We start from the raw sequence: 17394 nt of genomic DNA on the forward strand, positions 1-17394 counted from the left end.
GAGCCAACTCTCATCCTCTATCTTCATTTAAAAAGCCTGTGACATGCTTGCTGTTGCTGTGAACAGTCACTTTCATGTTTTTATATATCAGCCATTTTTGTTCATAAAAACATCTCTTAATATATTTTCTTGTAAAGGCAAGAGGTGGTAAACTTTCTCCATTTTTTAATCTCAAAAGATTAACATTTGAATTTTTGAGAGATTTTTCTCCAGAATAGAATTCTCAATTTGCAAAGATACGTTGATGTTTGGATGTTATTCTGTCTTCTAACTCATACCATTTTGATCAGGAAGTTCCTGCAGGTGTCTTCCCTCTTTTGAAAGGAAGTAGTATCTTTTTCTCCAGCTGCCTTAAGATTGTCTTTGGTTTTAGTAGTTTTTTTACTGTGTTTGTAGGAGTGCTTTTCTTTGAAATTATCCTTGTTAGAGTTTGTGTGGCGTCTTTGAACCAGGGGTTGACACTTTCCCCTCAAATTCAGACTCTCGTCATTACTTCTACATCTGTTGCTTCTGCTTCCTTCTCTTTTCGCTTCCTGGGACTCCAAGTGTGTGTGGGTTATGCTGTGTCCCGTGGGTCTCTTACCTGGGAGTCCTCCTGAAAGGCTTGTCTGTTCCTGGCTATGTTCCGTGTACTGTTCGTCTATCTATCTAACACTAGTGCACTGCTTTAACACACATGTTCATGATCTAATCCATCAAAGGAGGAGCATGCTCTGTTTACTCTCCCTCTCGGGGGGTTGTCCTCATCCTCCCCTGCATGAGTTGTTCCAGACATAGTTCCTTCCTGATCAAGTTGGCTGTATCTTTGCACTTATTAGCCACTAGGAATTAACAGGGGAACATTGATTTAAAAACTGTTGTGCATTGGCTTCCGAACTGTGTTTCTCAAAAAGCATTGTAAAGAGGGTGAAAATAGAAGCTACAAACTAGAGACAGATCCACTGTCCCCACACCTGACGGACATTCAAATTCAGAAGCTACAGAGTGAACTACAATCAGAGAAAAGAAGTTAACCAAATGAAATGCTCAGTTGGTAGCTTCTGTGTCATATGTGAAGCCCCGAGCTCCATCTCCAGCACCACATAAGCTAAACGCTGTGGCTAGTGCCTATAACCCCAAGCACTCGGGGTAGTAGCCAGGGGATCAGAAGTTCAAGGTCATTCTCAGGTTCACAGCAAGTTCATAGCTACTCTGAGCTACATGAGACCCTGTCTCAAGAGAAGAAAAAAATGGAACAGATACTTGATGAAAGACAAACTCAGCTGTCTAATCAGACTAGATAAGTGCCCCGTATCAGAGCTTATCAGAATTATAGTGAACCGTTGGAGGTAGCTCCCATCACCCCCAAAGGATCTTGAACTCAAAGCTAGCCTGTGCTATAAATGAGACTGTCTCAAAAGCTGAAAAAAAGAAAAAGAAACAACAACAAAAAACACCCATGATGGATCCTATGCACACCAGGACACCAAGTGCTGGCTTAAGTCAACAGCTCTAGTGCAATGCTGGTGGAAAAGCAAGAACTGTATGCCCTATGACCCAGCTCTTCCATCCCTGGAGAAATGGAAGCACCCAGCCTCGGAAAGATGCAGGGAGCCCAGACCTGACCGCCCCTAGTCGTGTCAGAGCAGCGACTGCAAATGGCACAGTCAGGGACCCATCTCCCAGCTGTGAGGCTGTGTAGGTCCCTGTGTTCCGAACCACGAGTGTGACATTCTAGAGAGGCAGAGCCTGTCCCTGTGGTAGAAAGGGACAGTAATGAAGAGCTCCCGTCGACTGGGACGTAAACCTGGAGAACTTTCTGAGCAGCCCATGCTGTGTGTCCTTTGAGCTGGCGATAAAAACACAAAAAAACAGCAAACCTGCTTTCTCTGTGAGGACTTTCTATACTCAGCCGTGTTTTTCTTAAACCTCTACGAAGGAGAACCTGAGGCTTCACCACTGGGTGGCAGCATTGGGTTCCAATGTGGTGTGAAGTGACCCTGTCAGGAGAGCAGGTTCTCTGCGGCTTTGCTGTGACTCTACCCTTAGATGCCTCACAGCCCGCTGAGAGCCTGGGGGTGTGGGGTGTGGGTGGGGGTTCATCCTTGTTGAGACTGGCAGCTTCCCACATGGGTGTTCCTGTGTCGGGACTCAGAAGGCCAAGAGGCTACGCTTCCTGGGACCTGCAGGAACCCTGTCCTTTGGTGGGCGTGGACATGTCCAGAATCTGAACATTTGTTGAAACAGACCAGGTTCCTGCTCTGTTTTCAGCTGTCTCCTAACTTTCACAGTTTCCATCCTCTTGTTATGTGACAGAGGCATAATGGCATGGTGACACACGAGTCCAGTGCTGGCCCACCTTCAGGGGTGACTTCCAGAGCCCAGGCTCCAGTGTCCTGCAGAGATCATAGGCAGTTCCTTCCCACTGGATGGCAAGACGCTTGTCTTCCTGAGCCACAGTGGTCAAAGCGTCCATGCTGTCCTGCTCTTGCTGATATTGCTTTAGTCATTGTACTAGCTGGGCCCATCTTCCTGGATCAGACAATGTTATGAGGACCGTGGGGGTTTGTCTGTACCTGTTTGCGTTGTACTGATTCTGGCAGAGCTGTCCTATCACTCTGTTGATCAGCGTGTAACATCTGTGGAGGAAGACCACATCTGCTTGGTAACTGGCCAGTAAGGGAAAGATCACCTACACGCCAACCTGTTTCCTGCTCCCAGGGGTGGAAACTGGCAATAGTTAGAACTCCAACCCACATGGCAGGGATCGCCATCATGCACGTTTTCCTAAACACTGCCCTCCTTTCCCAGCAGGTGGACAGAACACACACGTCTCCTGTCCCCAAGCCCTTGCTCCCACCTCTGGGGCTGCAGCCAGAATTGTGTGCAGGGAGCCTGCACTGAACAATCCCCATTGTACTGCATCTGCCCACATAAGGAGACTCCCACCAAACCTGAGAGGGGCTGTGTGTGTTGTTGTGGATGTCTCTCTCCCAGCTGCCTGTAGTGTAGTGTACCCTCAAATTCTGAAAACTGCTCAGGACATCTCTCCTGATCCCTGGCCTTAGACCCTGAGATTATGGTGGCTTTCTAAGTTAGGCCTTTCCCTACAAGTCTGAAGTCACCAACAAGGACCTGGGGTCAGGTTGATAGTCCAGGTCACAGGACAATATCCTGGCTGCTACTGTGGGGCAGGTAAGTCTGCATTGCAGTTTGGCTTCCTCTATAAGGATCTTTCTGGCAATAGCAGTGCAAGCAGTGTCTTGGCACAGGGATCCATCTCTGGTTTCCCTTTGGTACAGGATTGGTGTTCTTGTCTGTATAGGCAATCCAGATCCATGTATCAGGGTCTTTGGTGTTCTCTCTCTCTCTCTCTCTCTCTCTCTCTCTCTCTCTCTCTCTCTCTCTCTTTCCTTCCTTTTTTGAGACAGGGACTCTATTATGTAACCTTGGTTATCCTTGAACTTGCTATATAAACCATGAAGGTCTAGAACTCACAAAGGTCTTCCTGCCTCTGCCTAAGTACTGGGGTTTGAGGCATGCACCACCATGCCTAGTTAAGGTCATTACTTCTTGATACACCCTGTCCAGGTACACCCTCTAAGGTCCACTCCAGGTCTCCTCAGTTGGTAGACGTCCTGCTGCCCCTAACCTTTTCTTGCCAGACAGCCATTCACCTAGATTCTAGAGCAGAGGCACCCACCAATCACTGGAGCTGAACGCTGCCTCTCAGCCCCTCATGCCCTTTCTGGATCTTGCTTTTTAGTGGCAATGCTTTCATCCTTGATTCGAGAAGTTACTTTTCACAATGCCAGACTCTGTTGAGTAAGATCAGTTCTGTGAACCCTCAGACAGAGATCGACGGGATTCGGAACATCTGGATCATAAAGCCCGCAGCAAAGTCCCGAGGTCGAGGTGAGTTCACTGGGCAGATGCTCTGTGACAGAGAAAGGGTTCAAGCAGTGCTGCTGAGGCCGGACAGGGGTGCCCAAGCTGCGCTGGAGGAGAAGGTGTCTGTCAGTGCTGCTCTGGAGTCTGCTGATTTAGCTCAGATTTCCTCATTTGTGTTCATCCACTAAACAACCACAGAGTGTTATTTTGGGGTGTTTTGTTCTGTGTGTGTGTTACCTTGATCTTAGCAATTGGCTTATTCTGGCCTCTAAAAAGGGTGGAGGACCTTCATCTCAAGAAGTGTACTTCCCATCCCATGGATCCACTGTAAATCTAGAACCGTCAGAGGCAAATTCCAAACCCCTCATAAAATTCGCCTGTGGGTTATTCACCCCCCTTCACACTTTCTGCCTCATCTGCCCAAATTGCAGTCAGCATTACCTTCCCTTCTTTCTTAATGCTGTGTGTGTGCATGCATGTGCATGTGTGTGTATGCACATGTGTGATGGTGTGTAATTTCCTAACCTTGTGTTTCCAAAGTCAACGGTTTAAGTTTTCCTATGAGAGATTTTCTCTTCTCTCTGATTTAAATACTAAGTTGGTTTGTTTCCAGGCTTTCCTGTGAATACAAAATTTCCTTGGTCGCTGGCATTAGCTGTATCCTTTTGTCCCTGTTACAGAACAGCCTATTTCTCTGTAGTGTTTAAACAGGCTTTTTAGTTTGTCTGTCCTGTTGGTCTCTTGAGCTCTTCTGAAGTTTTTTAATTTATAGATTGTTTATTTGATTTTTTTAAAAAATTAGATTTATTTATTTTATGTGTATGAGTGTTTTTCTCACATGTATGTATTGCAGCATGTGTGTGCCTGGTGCCTGTGGAGGCCAGAAGTTGTCAGAATCCCTGGAGTTATTGGGTGGGCATGAGCCCCATGTGAGTGGTTGGAACCGAACCCAGGTCCTCCATAAGAGCAACAAGTACTTTTAATTGTCAAGCCATCTCTGCGGCCCTATATATGTGATCTTTAATTTTTTATTAATGTTATTAATCACATATAAGCCTAAAGGTCTTCTGTTCTTAATTCTCTTTTCTGGGTGTACGTGGTCCATTCCCTTCTGGCGTCCTGCAGATGGTCACATCTTCCTCCATTCTCCTGCGATGTGACCTTGGTTGGCAGCATGTGCTGTGTCCCTTCTTGGCCTTTGTGCTAAGCCTCCTTCCCTTCCTAAGAAATCTGTCTCCTCTCACCCATCGAGCCACACCTTCTTCCCACCGAAGACTCCATCCCCAGAGATCCTTTGTGGGCTGTTCAGATCCGCTCTTCTCAATCAATGCCCTTCTCTCTGCTGGTCACTGCATATGCTCTTGCCGACTGCTGGTGGCCATTGGTTAGCGGTCCAAAGTTACCTCAGCTGTTTGTTTCATTTTAGGCAAGATCTCAACTTGCTGTGGCCAAATAAATGGAAGCCATGTGCTTTGTGAGAACTTAACCTGTGCTGGAAGGCCCTCTGCCCTTTATCAACAGAACCGATGACCAGATGGTGCTGTGTAACTGCCCCCCAACTTTCAACAGAAACTTGTGTCCCTTGACCTGGTCACAGGTGCTCTGCCCATCTTGTGGCCTTGTTCCCATCCTACACTGTCATGGCAGAGAAAAGAGAGCTGCAGGGTCTGTTACCCTACACCGCTCACAGTGACACACATCACTCCTTCCTGTATGTGCCACAAGTCATGTGACCTACTTTAGGGTCCAAGGCGGGGAAATTGTCCTCTGAGTAAAGAAAGCCAGTGGGGGGAAATTAAATGCCTCCTACCTGTGCCCAGCTTATCTCATTTGGCAGCTCACTCCTTTAGCTCTAACCCTCCCTGGTCTCCAAAGGCCCTGCTCTGAGGACACACCAGACCCTAAAGCGTGCTCTTGCGTGGCTTTCTGCACTGTTTTTCCTTTGATCTCTGAATGCCCTCTGGAGTGTGGGGTTGGCCCCATGGTGGGAGGCTGAACAAGTGGCTGGCACCAACTGTAGCTTTGTCCACTGAATGCACACCCATCCATCCCTGCAAAGCCAGGGTGGCTGTTGAGGCTTATTATAACTACGGGGGAGGGAGGCTGTGCTTCACTGGGCCAAGGTGTGACCTTTGTTCTTGGAGATATCGTGTGCATGGACCGTGTGGAGAACATCTTGGAGCTGGTGGCCACCGACAGCCAGACCACGAAGGACAACAAATGGGTAGTTCAGAAGTACATCGAGACTCCGATGCTCATCTACGATACCAAGTTTGACATCAGACAGTGGTTCCTCGTCACAGACTGGAACCCCCTAACCATCTGGTTCTACAAGGAGAGCTACCTCCGTTTCTCCACACAACGCTTCTCCCTGGACAAGCTGGACAGGTCAGCAGGGGGAGCTCCACATTCCTCTACGTACCTAGCAGGAGACCCTTGGGTATGTGTAGATGAGGGACCCTGGTTGTTTGCCACTCAGGGCCCCCGAGGTTGCTCATCACTGCCAAAGCATCAGGGCATTAGGGCTGCCAGGTTCAAATACTCAGGGTGCCTGTGATGGACAAACCACATTCCAGTTAATAGTGAGAACCTGCCTGAATCCTCAGGGATGACCCAGGACTTTCAGTGGTTTAGTGATTGTCAGTTGGCAGGCAGTGTTGGGGGCCTGGATGCCCTAGGCGACTCTGAAAGGGAGAGTCAGATGGGAGGCTGAGGGTTGCCCAATAGAAACTTTGTCGAGTGAACTCTTCCTCCAGCGCCCTTGGAATCACACCTGTTAGGCCACAGTTGGGATGGGGCTGGGCATAGTTGAAGGCAACCACCCCTGTCTGTGTGTAGCCTCTGGACAAGAGCCTATAGCAGAGTCTGGAAACTCACTGAAAATGAAGTCTGGGAGCTGCATGCAGCCTCTTTGCATGGGCTCAGCTGAGCCATCAACTCTGTGCTTGGCAATAGTATGCACCCTTCTTCAGCTCAGGCTGATGCAAGATTCCCAGAGATGGTGTCTGAATGGGGATAGCCCAGCTATACAAACAGAAGCTGAAGAAGTAGATGGGGGGTGGGCTGTATCTTTTAAATGTTCACCTTTCTTGCATGTGGCTGTGGGGCAGGCCTCACTCTAGAAATAGAACTAGAAATTCCCAGGGCGACATGTCTGCCCCATACCTGTAGTTCAAACGAAAATACCCTTAGCCCCAAACAGTGTCTTCCAGTCTTCTAAAAGGTGCTGCTTGCTTTAAGTCTGCAGAGAGCAAGATTGGAGTATAAACTAACTCACTGGGAACTTTAGGTAGGGATTCACATGTTCCTACTGATGTATGCGTGGGGAAACTGGAGCCTGGGCAGGTTACTTTTCCTCGTGGTTGGCTGGCTCTGCATTGGCGGGCTTCTGCTATATCTTGGTACAGTCTGTGCCGTTCCCTCAGGCTGGCTGAGGGGGTCCATGGCTGCTGCTGGGGTAGCAGAACTAGCAGTCCAACCCCTACCCCAAGTCTTCTGCAACAGCCATGCACCAGGGAAGGTGACTTCGGGGCAAGCTGGGCAGACAGCGCTGGCCCTGTAGAATGGTTGTTGGCATACTGCAATCTCACAAGCTGGGCAGACAGCGCTGGCCCCCTAGAATGGCTGTTGGCATACTCCAATCTCACAAGCACTTGTGCCCACTTTCCCACAGTGCCATCCACCTGTGTAACAACTCCATTCAGAGGCGTCTCAAGAATGACAAGGAGCGCAGCCCGCTGCTACCTGGCCATAACATGTGGACCAGCACCCGCTTCCAGGAGTACCTACAGAAGAGGGGCCGAGGGGGGACCTGGGGCAGCATCATCTACCCATCTATGAAGAAAGCAGTCACCAATGCCATGCGGGTGGCCCAGGACCACGTAGAAGCCCGTAAGAACAGCTTCGAGCTCTACGGAGCTGACTTCATCCTGGGGCGAGACTTCAAGCCCTGGCTCATCGAGATCAACTCCAGCCCTACCATGCACCCCTCCACTCCCGTCACAGCCCAGCTCTGCGCCCAGGTGCAGGAAGACACCATCAAGGTTGTGGTGGACCGCAAACTGGACCGAAACTGTGACATTGGCAACTTTGAGCTTCTGTGGAGGCAGGTAAGGATAGGAGCTTACTTGGCTGCTAGTGTATGTCCACGAAGTGGGTGGGCCTGGGCTTCTGTGTGGCAGTCACCTCATTCCCAGTCAGTCGAGGACGCAAATCCTGATTTTTTTGGGGGTCCTGACTGCACGCAGGACTGTCAGGAGCCTGGGTCTGCCTGATCTGCTCCAAGCTCAGCCTCCTGTGTGCATCAAGCCAAATGTTTATTCTAGATGCAGCATCTAGACAGCCCTGTCACTTAGGCCCTGTGGCCTTCACAGTCTAGTCTTCCTACCTGTCATTTCTCCATGTTCCAACTATATGGGTGATGAGAGAGGCCCTTGCCTGGATAGCTGGGGAGGCTCCACAGCCCCTTCTAGACCGTTTCTCTCCAGAGCCCCTTATCCTCTTTCTGAAATCTCTCTAGTGGCTTCTCCTCAGGGATGATCTAGCAGGTTATGCGTCCGGGCTGAGGCTTTTGCCCCTGGACTCCTGAGGGTTGAGCCCCAGGACTTGGAGGAAAGGAAGCTGGGCTCTGCCTGAAAGAAGAGCCCAGTGAGTACCGGAGCCTTGAAGAAGCACAGACAAAGCTTCGGAGGCATGGCAGGTGGCTTGGCATGGGGCCAGCCAGGTGATTCTCTGAGTCAGGGATCCTGACAGCCTCCACCTCTTCTCACAGCCTGCCGTGGAGCTGCCGCCGTTCAATGGCTCTGACCTCTGTGTGGAAGGGATCAGTATGAAGAAAGCCAAGAAGCCAATACCTCCCATTACCAACCTCAGCTTCTCGGAATCGCTCTCAGATATTCCACTCAAAATGCGGAGCCCCCGGGCCCTACCGGATCCAGCTACGGGGCCTTCCCGAATGGCCCTGCGGCAGGACTGGAAACGGGAAGAAGCGAAGGTACTTTCGGCTACCTGGTCTGTACCAGTAACAGCTGCTGGGGGCAGAGTTGGAGCAAAGCCTGCGTATGCCTTCCCGGTTAGTAACTACCAACATGGAGACAGTAAGACCCCCAAAAGCACTTTTACCAGAACTCAGTCCACCAAACACTCGGATCCAAATTTAACAAGCGTACAGCACCTTTCCCCGGTGCTGCAGAATACGAAACCCATGGCGAGGCCCCGGTCTCCACCACCCAGAGCCTCCAGTAACCATGGGGAGCTTGTGCCTTTTTGTCCCATCGTATTTGAGGAGTTCTGGCTCCATCCCAATCCTCGAAGAAGACCTTCGAGCTGCAGTCTCCAGAGCAGGACACAGGGCTGGATCAAGGGTATGCCCTGAGACAATCTTCAGTCTGAACTCACAAGCAAGGGGCAGGGGGTGGGACACACGGGCAATGACCTGTTCAGACACTAGGGTTTCTGAGCGAGGTGAACAGCATAATGGGGTCCTGTTGCAACAGTCCCAGTGGGAACCCCTCAGTAGTACTTGCTTCCTCTTAGGGGGAGCAGGGATCTGGGGGTAGGTTATAGTGTTCAAACAGCATCACGTGGCAAAGTGGAGGGATTGCCGGGCTATTGCTCACAATGTCGTAAAGATTCTGATGGATGGAGCTGACACCTTTGTGATACAGGCTGTGTCTACACCCAGGGCGTCACATGCCACCTGTTACCTGGCATCGGCTCAGAGAGTGTTGGGCCAGGCCCCCACCTTTTTCCGTTAAAGTATACTCATGCCCCATGGTGTATCCCTCAATCTAGTTAGTCTATCTCTTCTACTGCCCCCCAGCTACCTGGTCCTAGCTATAGCTCTCCTTGCCTGCTTGCTCTCTGTGTCCCTGGGCGGGAGGTTTGGAGGACAGGCTCTCACTGCCACCTCTACAACTGTACCCTAATGCCAAGGATGGTAAATGTGACATGTGGCGGCTGCTTGGCACGTGCTGGACACAGGTGTGTGTTGTCTGTGGAGGCTCTGGGTGGGAAGAACATCCACACCAGCTCCCATGCCTATGCCTGGCTACCCTGTGTGGGCAGCGCTGTAAACGTGTCTCTAGGAACCATGGGGCTGCACACCTAGAGACCTCTTTCTGTGGAGAAATGTCAACAGAAGCAATAGCTCTGACAAGCTGTAGAGTGTCTCTAACAGTGAACCACACACTGGGAGCTAAACGGGGAAGTTTATCTCTAACAGCCTGGTCAGCAAGTCCATACTTCTGAGGTGTCTAGGGGAGGTCTCCCCTCCTACAGTTCCTAGTGTCCACCAGTGATCTCTGGTGACCACATCACTCCCGTGTCAGTCTTCACACAGGCATTTGTCTTCCGTGGGTCTGCCTAGAATTCCCTCTGATAAGGACAGCAATCCTTGGGTTCAACTCCCACCCACACTTTAGTATGACCTCATTCAGAGATGACATTAGCAGAGAGTCTAGTCCCAAACAAGAAAGGATCCAGGTGGACATAAATCTGGAGGATGTTTCACCCCACTTCACCCCATTGCAGGTGTAGACTGTGCTGATTCCCACTCTGGCTGACACCCCCAGACAGCTGTTGCTCTAGGCACCCCTGGCCCCTGCTGCTCTTGCCTCTTGTCAAGCCTTAGTAGGCTTCTTGCATAAATCCCACTTGATAGTGAAATCGAAATTAGCTGTTGTCACATATTTAGCAACCCCTTCAGTTTTCTTTTCTGGAAAGTTCTGGCTCGCATCTTTGGTCCCCTGTCTGAAAAAATCATGGTTCCCATTTTCTCTTACTTGTCATGGTTTCTGTTAGAGACTCCCCTTTTGTCCTTTTTTTTTTTTTTGTCGCAAATATTGCTTCCTACCCTATAACCTGTCTTTTCCCTCCTTTGTGGTATTTTTATTTTTTTAATGTAAAACCATCTTAACCATAATACAATCGATCTAATCAGCATCTCTAAATTTGGTGACTTTTTTTAGTTTGTTAATGAAGGACTCAAGATCATAACAATAACCCAGGAGTATCTGCTAGCAATGCATCTCCTGGAGTTGGGTCATCATTAGCATGAGACAAGATGAAATCAATTCCGAACAGACCCCTCTGGGGAATCCTCCCCATGCGTGTGGTCACCCCTACTACATGGTCTCTGCCTACATACACAGGCCTGTCCCTGTGTGTGTCAGTCTGCCTCACTGATCCACAGTATCTTCACGCTGTGGCCTTGCTGCTTCACACAAATCTCTTTATCTTGTTTCCTTGGAAACGGCTGAGCTGTCCTGGAATGATACCTCCATCTACATAGTAGAATCAGGCTATCAATAGCAAACAAACACCAAGAGTAAAAGCTATTAGAACTTTTGGAGAGCATTAAGGTGGATTTGTGTATCAGTTTGGGTAGAGCTGGCTTCTTTATCATGATGAGCCTTACAATCCATGAATGTGGTACACCTCTTCATTTGTATTCTTTAAAGTCTTTCTTTAAATACCTCTACTTTAAAAAATATTAAAAGATGAGTATTTTATCTATTTGTTTTATGTGTATGAGTGTTTTGCCTACATGTATGTATGTGCGGCATGTGTGTGCCTGGTGTCAAAAGAGATCATTGGATCCTCTAGAACTGAAGTTATAGGTGGTTGTGAACCACCGTGTGGGTGCTGGGAACTGAACCACCGTGTGGGTGCCAGGTCCTCTGCAAGAACAGAAAGTGCTCTTAACTGCTGAGCCATCTCTCTAGCCCTTAAACTCCTAAACTTTTAAAATGACATTTATGTGTGTGTGTGCATGCATGTATGAAGGCCGGAGGACTCTCTCCCTCCATCATGTGGGTGCTGGGGATCAAACTCAGTCCATCAGGTTTGGTGGCCTTTACATTAAGACACCTCTCTGGTCCCTAAACTATCATTTTCTTTGCTCTTTTTTGACCAATTCTTTCCTCTGTATATTTTCTTTGTAAATGTTCTCTCTTGATAGAATTTTATTATATTTATAAATTATGCCCATTTTGTAGAAACACTATTGACTTTTAAAGGCATCATCTGAACAAATCTTGTCAGTTCTATTAAATTATTCAAAGAGTTATTGGGTTTTTGTCATGAGCTTGCTATGTCAGAAACATGTCAAATTTTTTTTTAATAACAAACAATAAATTCAGACTGGAGAGATGGATGGCTCAGAGGTTAAGAACACTGGTTGCTCTTCCAAAGGTCCTGAATTAAATTCCCAACAACCACATGGTGCCTTACAACTGTCTGTAATGAGATAGGGTGCTCTCTTCTGGCCTGTAGGCATATACTGTATGCATAAATAAATAAATCTTTAAAAAAAAACAACAACAGCAGTAAATTCAGTGTGTGGCTGTTTCATTGACTGCACCACGCTAGGTAACTTCTGTTTTCCTTGGTAACCCTGGTCAAGGCAAATATGTGTTCTTTTATTCCAACCTTAATTGCTAATATTACCTCTCCAGTCACACCCAGTAAATATATCTGCATGTGTGTGTCAGTATACATGTGCGTCACAGGATGGCAAGAAAGGGCTCAGAGGCACAGTCGGCTCAGGAGCTTTCAGAAGCCTGAAAGCGGTGGGGCGTAAGGGATGCTGGGGAAGGATCTGGAGTCCAGATACAGGGTGAGAGCTGAGTGACAGGACTGAGTCCAGCTGTAGAGGTGAAAGGGCAAACCTGGGTCCAAACAGGAAAGCAGGAAGATGAGCAGACAGCGGTTTAATTAGGTCATGTCAACAGCGGGGACGGAACTAGGCAGAAGCCCTTGACGCCCGAGACAGTCTTTCTCAGCCTGTGCTGTGAAGGGTGGAACTGAACAGATGGTGTGGTTCATGGGGCCACTTGTGCCAAAAGTCATCTTCCGCCCTCAAACGGGATCAAAAGCTGCTTGTGAAACGGAGTCTCCCGGAGGAAGGCGTAGCCTGAAACACCAGTTTTACACAATACGGAGTGACTTAGGGCAGGGCACAGCCTAGTAATTTTCAGATGTTGAATTACATTGTCTATTATAGTTCAAATATTTAACTAGATCATCCTTTTCTTTTTTCTCAAAATTATCACCCTTTTCTTTTTATTATTTTATAGCACTGTCCAGGACTTTATTCATTTATTCATTATCCTCAGGCATATATAAGCCGGTCAATCATAATTCTTATTCTTGCGCAACTTCTTGTATTTTGGCTCTTTTTTAAAGCCAGGGTTGGGGTGGAACTTCACACCTGCTTGATGTTCTAGCGTGTTTCCCTGTTGCTGTGATAAAACACTGACCTAAAGCAACTTGAGAAAGAAAGGGTTTATTTGGCTCACAGGTTCCTGTTCCATTACCAAGGGAAACAGGAACGCAAGGCAGGAGCCTGCTTACTGGCTTGCCCTCCTTGACGTGCTCAGATATTTTCCTTATACAGCCCAGACCCACCTACCCCTAGATATGCCGGGGGGCCCTTCTACATCAATTAGCAATTAGGAAAATGCATTCTCCACACACATGCCCACGGGCAGTTGATAACTGACGCTTATATGAACCTAAGGCAAGCACTCTACCACTGAGCCATATATACCCTTAGCCCTTGGGTTAGTTTTATAATGTAATAAGAAGCTGCAAACAGGGAACTCACCTCCTCCTGCCCTCCCATTTCTTCCCCCTGAAGCCCTCATGCTTCTCTGTGTGTGTATGCACGTGTGTGTATGCATGTGCGTATGCATGTATGTGTATGTGTGCATGTGCGTGTGCATGTATGTGTATGTGTGCATGTGCACATACACAGCTGAGAATTTAATCAGCATTTAAAGAAAATTTTATTACATTTTTCCAGGGAGAGAGGTATGTGTGTATGTCATGACATGAGAGTGTGGAGGTCAGGAAACAACGTGCAGGAATTCTCTTTCTACTGTGTAGGTTCTGGGGACCCAAGTCAGGTTATAAGGGTTAGCAGCGATTTTGTGTGTGTGTGAATACTAGAAATGCTAGCTTATAGAGATAAAAGAAAAAGAAAATAACTGCTTTTGATAGTGCTTAAAATAATGCACACCCCCAAAGGTGGTGATGCACACCTTTGATGCCAGCAGCAGAGGCAGGAGGAGCTCTGTGACTTCAAGGTCAGCCTTGTCTATGTAGCAAGTTCCAGAACAGCTAGAGCTACATAGTGAGACCCTGTCTCAAACAAACAAACAAATGAAAAACAACACAGAAATAAATATATAGGAAACTTTACCACCTCACCAGATCACCCCTGATCTAGTAGGCATAAGAAAGTGGGCTGTTGGTGCTACGCATCTCTCGTTCTTCTGCAAACTGTCACCTCAGGGATGTTTTGCGTGTGTTTCTATGCAGTGGTTTGTACTAGTGATCCTGTGGATATCTTCTGCGAGATTGTTCTTCTGATCCTCCTGCCTCTACCTCCCAAGTGCTCTCTTAAATGAGATGCATTTGCCTCTAGCAAACAAAGCCCACCTGAGAAAATGCTGCTATTAAGAAGCCATGCTTAACTCTATTCTGTTTTATCTAGAATTACTTCCCAGGCTCTGTCAGGCTTTATGTGGCTGCAGTCACCCCACATTGGGCACCATTTGTGGTTGGAGTTTCTGTCCTGCCCAATTCCCACAATCGTTAAATCCCAAAGAAATCACACAGAGATCTACATTAGTTATAAAGTGATTGGCCCATTAGCTTAGGCTTCCTATTAACTCTTATAATGTATATTAGCCCATATTTCTTATCTGTGTGTTAGCCACATGGCTCACTACCTTTTTCAGCGAGGCAGTCACATCTTGCCTCTTCTGTGACTGGACAAGGACTGCAAAGGAATGGGCTTCCTCCCTCCCAGAATTCTGTTCTCATTGACCTGCCTCTACTTCCTGTCTGGTTGTCCCGCCTATACTTCCTGCCTTACTACTGGTCAATCAGCATTTTTTAAAATATAATTGACAGAACATAGACATTTGTCCCACACCACTATTGCCTTTTGCTGTTTTAGTATTCTGGTTCCTCCCCCACCCCTTTTTTTCTTTTCTGTGTAGTGTGTGTATGTTCTTTATATGTATGCACACGTAGGTGCATATAAACATGTACAGATGCAGAGGCCAGAGGCTAACCTTGGATGTTTTTCTCTATGACCCTCTATCTTATTTTTTGAGACCAGGCACTCACTAACTGGCTAGACTGATTGGTCAGAGAGCTCTGGAGAGCTGTCTCTCTTTCCCTATCCCTTTAAGGCTGTAAGGCACATGCCTGGCTTTTTACCCTGCATGGTGACTGGGGCGTGAAGTTGTCCTGGGGATCTGAATTTGGGTCCTCACACACCTCACCCAACACTTTACCAGTAGAGCCATCTCCCTACTTTAATGTTTAAATGCACAGAAATTGCTAGTTTCAGTATCTACTTTTCTTATGATTTGCAGTTTACACTTAGAAAGTGTCCCTATAATCCGGAGTTGTGAAATACTCCTATTCTCTTCAAAAAGTTATATTGCTTCATGCTTTACACTTAGATCTGTATTTCATCTCTCTTTGAGTGTCTGAGTGGAGTACAATATGGGAATAAACATCCGTTGCTTTTTCTATGTGGATAGTCAACTAATCCAGACATATAGGCTGCAGCGTGTGCCATGCATGTGTTAAAATTCCAAGCTGCAGTGTTTCATAAAGCCAGGAGCTGTGTAATACGGTTATGCCTAGGTAATGGGTGTCTGCTTTCCCATCTATTTTATTAGCCAGGCTGCTTTAGTGATAATGCTACCTACCCAAAGACCGTGGCTTCCAACAACTGCTTCTTATGAGCCAACTGTACCTCTTCTGGTCCTCTCAGGGAAGACTGAACTGGGCTCCAGGTGCAGTCTTAGCCCAGCTACTCCTGTCTGACTCTTCCTCCTGGGACTGCTGGTCCCAGGGCCATGCTACCACTTTCTGCTATCTTTCCAGGCTGGTATTGCATCTGCAGGAAAAAGAGCGAGGTGCGTCCCCTCCACATCTCTGAGGCTTTGGAGGTCCCTACACTCACAGTGAGGGGACTGCGTATGAGGTGGACAGAGGCCACTGAAGCTAGATGTTGGGGCAGGAGCCCAGCCTTCCCCCTCCAGGACCATGTCAATCAGTCAGAGCACCCAAGTGGCTCAGGGAGTTTGTATACAAGTTAGGAGCTCACTTGGAGAAGGTGGGTGATGTGGCACCAACCCCTGAGGAAACAATTCCAGCACCAAACAATGCTGGGAATCCCGTGGGTGGCTGGGAGCCTGGAAGTCCCCTTGAAGACCTCAACTTCTGACAAGTTCAGACAAGCAAACTGTACCTGAGGGCTGGTTTTATGTGGTCTCTGAACTAAGGATGTTTTTTTATGCTTTTAAAAGGTTGGAAACAAAACAAAACAAAACGTGTAACCGAGTCCACGCGTGCCCCTCCCCATATCCTAACATAGCTGCCGTCATCCTTGATGCCGATGTTTTCTATGCTGAGCAAAGCCGGATGCCACTCGGGTCAGTCTCGGCGTAGAGGTCCAGACAGAAGCTGCAATGTGTCTCCTGACCAGAGTGCCCACAGTGCAGCATCTCCCAGTCACCCCGAGAGGTGCCTGAACCCCATGTTGTCCGTGTATCCATGGACTCCTGTATCTTCTTAAACTCTACGGAGTACCAGGCTGTGATGGTACCAGGCTGGAAGGCGGCAATTCTGTCTAAGCCAATGACAGTCTGGTAAATGGTGATCCCTCAGTCGGCAGGTCTTCTGAAAGGCAGATTAGTGCCAACTGGACCTAGCGAGAGCCTCTCTCACCATGAGCTTCTGCCTGAGTTACCAAGATATGAGCAGCCAAGATCTGTTTTCATCAGCCATAGCCCCTTCGATTAACAGTCGTCTTTGGGTTGGTAAAGATGTAGCAAGGGTCATGTGAGCGTGTGAGCTCCTGGAACCACAACACAGTCACCGACCACGTCTAGCCCTGAGGTGGTGACGCTCTAAACCTGTCAGGTCCCGATGGAATCCAGCCCATTCAGAACGAAGCCAGTCCAGGGGCACTTTGAACCTGTGCTCTGGGACAGGCGAAGAGTCAACATAGTTTCTCTCAAAGGAGTGGCTGCCCAAACAGCTCACCCTGCGTGTTCTTGCCTGTGCATACCTGATGGCAGATTCTCCTCCTGGCAATCATCAGAAATGACCCCAAAGTGGAGACATTATAGCAGCCTAGTAGTAGATGATGGGGTGACTTATTTGGTGGCTGCCTTAGGTGGATGCGTAGGGGACTCAGTCCCACAGCCTTGGAATCTAACCAGTGTGTGATTTTCCCTACTGAGCCGGATGACAGGGAAACAAACTGAGGCGTGGTTTTCCGATGCCGGAGTCCCCTCTTTGGAAGTAGCAGCCCTGAAGGGAGACTGATACCTGAGATGAGAGGAAATCCTGCCTGCACCCTCATGGGGAAGTTCAACAGAGCCAGACCCCACAGTTCTAGGCCCAAGACCCCCAGTCCTCCCCAACACAAGTCACCCAGCTCTGTCCTGCAGTTCTGAGTTCTGACTTCTCATGGCCCAGTGGGCTATGGCA

The 17394-nt window shown here is 48.2% G+C and overlaps 1 protein-coding gene across 1 annotated transcript in view; it reads left to right on the forward strand.

Moving 5' to 3' along the window:
• Positions 1-11337, forward strand: part of Ttll8 (tubulin tyrosine ligase like 8) — a 43576-nt gene extending 32239 nt beyond the window's left edge. Inside the window, exons 11-14 of the mRNA XM_005354375.3 lie at positions 3746-3894; positions 6015-6258; positions 7544-7979; positions 8642-11337. Of these exons, the coding sequence (XP_005354432.2) occupies positions 3746-3894; positions 6015-6258; positions 7544-7979; positions 8642-9244 (1432 nt within the window). The 3' untranslated portion in view covers positions 9245-11337. The remainder of the gene's footprint in view (positions 1-3745; positions 3895-6014; positions 6259-7543; positions 7980-8641) is intronic.
• Positions 11338-17394: the final 6057 nt, after the last annotated feature.

This window comes from Microtus ochrogaster, chromosome 15 (genome assembly GCF_000317375.1).
Source record: "Microtus ochrogaster isolate Prairie Vole_2 chromosome 15, MicOch1.0, whole genome shotgun sequence".
NCBI classification, from domain to species: Eukaryota; Metazoa; Chordata; class Mammalia; order Rodentia; family Cricetidae; genus Microtus; species Microtus ochrogaster.